This window comes from Nansenia antarctica, assembly GCF_963989245.1.
Source record: "Nansenia antarctica genome assembly, contig: SCAFFOLD_1028, whole genome shotgun sequence".
Taxonomy (NCBI): Eukaryota; Metazoa; Chordata; class Actinopteri; order Argentiniformes; family Microstomatidae; genus Nansenia; species Nansenia antarctica.
The window spans coordinates 5001-11153 of NW_027662864.1; the positions used below are offsets into that span (position 1 = coordinate 5001).

Consider the following 6153-nt stretch of genomic DNA (forward strand, 5'->3'; position numbering starts at 1 on the left):
AGGATATGAAGGATATGAAGGATATGAAGGATATGAAGGATATGAAGTATGTGTGAAGTATATAAGTATGAAGTATGAAGTACATGAAAAATATGAAGGACATGAATGATATGAAGGATATGAAGGATATGAAGTGTGAAGGATTTGAAGGATTGAAGTGTGAAGGATTTGAAGGATTTGAAGGATTGAAGTGTGAAGGATTTGAAGGATTGAAGTGTGAAGGATTTGAAGGATATGAAGGATATGAAGGATATGAAGTATGTGTGAAGTATATAAGTATGAAGTATGAAGTACATGAAAAATATGAAGGATATGAAGGATATGAAGGATATGAAGGATATGAAGGATATGAAGTGTGAAGGATTTGAAGGATATGAAGGATATGAAGGATTTGAAGGATATGAAGGATATGAAGTGTGAAGGATTTGAAGGATTTGAAGGATATGAAGGATATGAAATGTGAAGGATTTGAAGGATATGAAGTGTGAAGGATATGAAGGATATGAAGGATATGAAGGATATGAAGTGTGAAGGATATGAAGGATATGAAGGATATGAAGGATATGAAGTGTGAAGGTTTTGAAGGATATGAAGGATATGAAGGATATGAAGTGTGAAGGATTTGAAGGATATGAAGTGTGAAGGATATGAAGGATATGAAGGATATGAAGGATATGAAGGATATGAAGTGTGAAGGATATGAAGGATATGAAGGATATGAAGGATATGAAGGATATGAAGGATATGAAGTGTGAAGGATTTGAAGGATATGAAGGATATGAAGGATATGAAGGATATGAAGGATTTGAAGGATATGAAGGATATGAAGGAGATGAAGTGAGAAGGATTTGAAGGATATGAAGGATATGAAGGATATGAAGGATATGAAGGATATGAAGGATATGAAGGATTTGAAGGATATGAAGGATATGAAGTGTGAAGGATATGAAGGATATGAAGGATACGAAGGATATGAAGTGTGAAGGATATGAAGGATATGAAGGATACGAAGGATATGAAGTGTGAAGGATATGAAGGATTTGAAGGATATGAAGTGTGAAGGATTTGAAGGATATGAAGGATATGAAGTGTGAAGGATTTGAAGGATATGAAGGATATGAAGTGTGAAGGATATGAAGTGTGAAGGATATGAAGGGTTGTTGGACTGACAGGGAAGGTGAGTTTCAGTAGAGACTGACAGAGAAGGTGAGTTTCAGTAGAGACTGACAGGGAAGGTGAGGTGTGTTTTCTGTGTGAATGAAGGAGCCTGCAGTAGGTGAATGTGTGCTGATGTGTGTGAGGTGCGTATATGTACAGTACTGTGTGTGTGTGTGTGTGTGTGTGTGTGTGTGTGTGTGTGTGTGTGTGTGTGTGTGTGTGTGTGTGTGAGAGAGAGAGAGAGAGTCTGTACATACAGTTCCAGTGAAAGATGAGTTGTGGTAGTGTGTGCGTGCGTGTGCGTGTGCATGTGTATGTGTGTGTGTGTGTGTGTATATGTGTGTGTGTGTGTGTGTGTTTTCGTGTGGATCAAAATCGAGAGCGGCGGGCTCCTTGAAGGCTTTAGCAGCCTTCCCTCCTTCCCTCCTTCCCTCCTTCCCTCCTTCTCTCCTTCCCTCCTTCTCTCCTTCCCTCCTTCCCTCCTTCCCTCCTTCTCTCCTCCCCTCCTTCTCTCCTTCCCTCCTTCCCTCCTTCCCTCCTTCTCTCCTTCTCTCCTTCCCTCCCTCCCTCCTTCCCTCCTTCTCTCCTTCCCTCCTTCCCTCCTTCCCTCCTTCCCTCCCTCCCTCCCTCCTTCCCTCCTTCCCTCCTTCCCTCCCTCCCTCCCTCCTTCCCTCCTTCCCTCCCTCCCTCCTTCCCTCCTTCCCTCCCTCCCTCCTTCCCTCCTTCCCTCCTTCCCTGAAGACAGTATTTAAATCCAGACAGCTTCAATAAGACCCTCTGACTATAACTACAACAGACACTGTTCCTCTGCCTCCCCTTCCCACCCCCCCCCCCCAGAAAGAGCCTCACGCCAGCGGCCCCTAGATCCCTCTCTAAACTATAGATGAGTTAAGTCTTTGAATCCTTCCCCGAGAGCCAGTCTCCAGCGGTGTGTATGAAAGACACACACACATACACACACTCACACATACACACACCACACACATACACATACACACACACACACACACACGCACACGTATACACACATGCACACGCACACACACACACACCACACACATACACACACACACACACACACACGTGTCTTTGAATCCTTCCCCGAGAGCCGGTGTGTATGAAAGACCTCTCTCTCTCTCCTTAGAGCCTGGTGCTGGTGAGAGGCAGTGTTGTGTTCAAATGTTCAAAGATGGAGGCGAGGGGGGAGGGGGATGGGGGGAGGATAGAGGGGATGGGGGGGGGGATAGAGAGTTGCATGCTGGGGTGCCTTTGAAACTTTCCTCCAATCCCTCCCTCGTTTGCCCTCCCAGTCACCCAACTGGGATGAATGTGCGATTCGCGACAGCCAGCAGCGGTGATGGAGCGTAACCGGGGGTAACGGGAGATGGTTGTTGTGTGTGTGTATATTATCTGGCTTCATGGATGGATGATTCACTTACATAGACAAATGTATTTGTTGTCGCTTTTGGATAAAGGCGTCTGCTAAATGTCAAAAATGTAAATGTGAATGTAAATGGTTGTGGCAGGCAGGCAGGGAGGCTGGGAGGCAGGAAGGGAGGGAGGCAGGGAGGGAGGGAGGGAGGGAGGGGGGGAGGGAGGGAGGCAGGGAGGGAGGGAGGGAGGGAGGGAGGCAGGGAGATAGATAGGCAGGGATGGAAGCAGGCAGGCGGGCGGGCGTAGACAGGCAGGCAGGCAGACAGACAGACAGACAGACAGACAGACAGACAGACAGACAGACAGACAGACAGACAGGCAGGCAGACCGACCGACCGACCGACCGACAGACAGACGGGTGGGTCCTGGGTCTAGTACGGCTGCACCCCCCCCCCTCTGGTGAGAGGCAGACGGGCACTAGGACCACGCGGAAGGATTAATTGGTGTCTGTTCTTATCGCCGTTCAACAGCTGTTCCAGAAACTGAAGAACCTGATGAGGCCTTACTCCGTCGAATTTGAGTCGCCACTGGAGCTGTCCAAACAGGGTGAGGCTGTCAGCTACACACACACACACACACACGCACGCACACACACACGCACACGTATACACACATGCACACGCACACACGCACACACACACACGCGCGTACGCGAGCATGCACGCGAGCATGCACGCATACACATACACATACACACACGCACACACACGCACACGCACAGGCACACACACGCACACGCACACACACACTCAGACACCCCACACACACCCCACGCGCTCACACACACACCATTAATTTCCAGAGATAATATTTATTGATGGGCCTGTTCTCTCAATTAAAAATGTAATTATCTGAACTGCCTATGTAAAAATGAAATACTCCCTCACGCACCATGTACCTGCTTATTTAACGCCAGAGTTTCATCACCAGCGTTGACAGTAAATAAGATGAGGTAAATCGTGTGTGAGCGGCAGTGTTTCATCTTAATGTCTCAATCTGCACGGCCTGTACTCCCAGCACTATGAAGAGTCAGACATTATCTGTCTCTCACTCTGTCTCTCTCTCTCTCACACATTGTCTCTCTCTCTCACACTCTGTCTCTCTCTCACACACTCTGTCTCTCTCTCACACACACTGTCTCTCTCACTCTGTCTCTCACTCTGCCTCTCTCACTCTGTCTCTCACTCTCTTACTCTGCCTCTCACCCTCTCACTCTGTCTCTCACTCTCTCACTCTGTCTCTCCCTCTGTCTCTAACTCTATCTCACTATGTCTCTCACCCTCTCACTCTGTCTCTCACTTTCTCACTCTGTCTCTCACTCTCTTACTCTGCCTCTCACCCTCTCACTCTGTCTCTCACTCTCTCACTCTGTCTCTCCCTCTGTCTCTAACTCTATCTCACTATGTCTCTCACCCTCTCACTCTGTCTCTCACTCTCTCACTCTGTCTCTCCCTCTGTCTCTAACTCTATCTCACTCTGTCTCTCACTCTGTCTCTCACTCTCTCTCTCTCTCTCACTCTGTCTCTCACCCTCTCACTCTGTCTCTCACTTTCTCACTCTGTGTCTCACTCTCTCTCTCTCACTCTGTCTCTCACTCTCTCACTCTGTCTCTCACTCTGTCTCTCACTCTGTCTCTCACTCTGTCTCTCACTCTGTCTCTTACTGTGTCTCTCACTCTGTCTCTCACTCTGTCTCTTACTCTGTCTCTCACTCTCTCTCACTCTCTCTCACTCTCTCACCCTGCCTCTCAATCAGTCACCTCTTGATTACCCCATCTATCTATCATGTATCCCTCTCCTCTGCCTCTTTTCTTCTACCGCCATCTCTCTCCTTCCATCTGCCCTCTGTCATTCATAAGCCTCTCTTTGCATCTCAATTATTTCATTTTCTGTAGCAAGGCAAGTGTGACTATCTCTCCCTCTACCTCCCCCCCTCCCTCACCCTCATCCTCCCTCTTCCTCTCCCTCTCTTTCCCTCTCTCCCACCCCTCTCTCACCCTCTCCATCTCCCTCACCCCCTCCCCCACTCCATCTCCATCTCCCTCACCCCCTCCCTCTCCCTCATCCTCCCTCTCCCTCCGCCTCTCTTTCCCTCTCACCCCCTCCCTCACCCTCATCCTCTCTCTCCCTCCACCTCTCTTTCCCTCTCACCCCCTCCCTCCCTCTCCCCCTCCACTCCCTCTCCCACTGGAGATGTCTAACATTCAATTCACACACATGTGTTCTTTTCAAATTACGATCTCTCCAGAGAATAACACATATAGATGTCACTGGAAGGATGCGACACAGTGATGTAGGCGTGTCTTAAACCAACATGACGACTGTCTCTCCGACTTCTCTCTACGAGCCGCTCAGTCCTTGTCAGTAACATTCAGCAGACGAGGCGCGGCTGGGATCAGATAGTGCCTTTTTACCTTTTTACCTACTATAAGGTAGAGCCGCCTCTTTACAATGCTAAGCTAAATGGTAAATGGACTGCACTTATATAGCGCCTTATTCCGAAGCGCTCCACAACGGCCTCTCATTCACCCATTCACACACACATTCACACACCAATGCCGGCAAGCTACCATGCAAGGCGCCGGCCCCGCTCATTGGGAGCAATTTGGGGTTAAGTGTCTTGCCCAAGGACACCTCGACATGTGGCCAGCCGGGGTTCGAACCGCCGATCTGCCAAACTTGCGATCATTAGACGCCGGCTCTACTTCCTGAGCCACAGCCGCCCCATAAAGGCGGCGCCTTGTAGCCTAAGCTGCTATTTACACACAACGGCCACTAGTTGGCGCGTCTTGTAAATTAGCCTTCCTCCTACACAGAAAAACTAGCAAAATAGCTTTATACTAGCTTATCCTGATGGGATTTCTGTAAAATGTAAGGATAGTGGGTGGTAGAACGCAGATATCTAGGACAAGTCATGAAAGGAGGTTCCAGAAATTTGATCAAGATATAAAAAAGTTTCACTCACCACGTTCTAGTGTTAATCTCTCTCCTCTCTCTTTTTGGTCCATTAGGCAAAGAGATGATTGAGATGTACTTCGACTTCCGCCTGTTCCGCCTGTGGAAGACCCGGCAGCATTCCAAACTCATGGACTACGAGGACAATTAACGGGCGTCAGCCTGCGTCAGCGGCCCGTACGTATTGGAACGGGGCCCGGAAGGGGGGGGGGGGGGGGGCTGCTAAAACTAAGACTGAACACTAACTGCTCAACAAACCCCAAAACTGTAAAGACCCACCCATAACCTGCTGTCATCCAGGAGAACACTGGGAGAAGGGGGGATGGAGAAGAAGAGGAGGAAGAGGAGGAAGAGAAGGAGGAAAAGAAGGAGGAGGAGGAAGAGATTGTACAGGAGGAGGAAAAGGAGGAGGAGGAGGACTGGAGTATGGAGAGGAGGTAGAGGAGGAGGAGGAGAAAGGGATGACACAGCAGCTCTGTGTCTCACCCATTATTTATTTAAACTCTCCTCTTCACTTCCTGGTCCACTGCCAGGGGTCAGAGGTCAAGGAGGAAGGGCCCATGCCCGACAGAAGACAAGAGGACCCCGAAGAAGGAATGAAAGAGTA

General features: G+C 48.9%; 1 protein-coding gene across 1 annotated transcript in view; it reads left to right on the forward strand.

The window, feature by feature from the left end:
* LOC308175420 (NMDA receptor synaptonuclear signaling and neuronal migration factor-like) overlaps window positions 1–5697 on the forward strand; it is a gene marked incomplete at both ends in the record, with an annotated part of 9672 nt that extends 3975 nt beyond the window's left edge. The window contains 2 exons of the mRNA XM_080551088.1: window positions 3063–3138; window positions 5603–5697. Of these exons, the coding sequence (XP_080407214.1) occupies window positions 3063–3138; window positions 5603–5697 (171 nt within the window). The remainder of the gene's footprint in view (window positions 1–3062; window positions 3139–5602) is intronic.
* Between the last annotated feature and the right edge of the window lie 456 nt (window positions 5698–6153).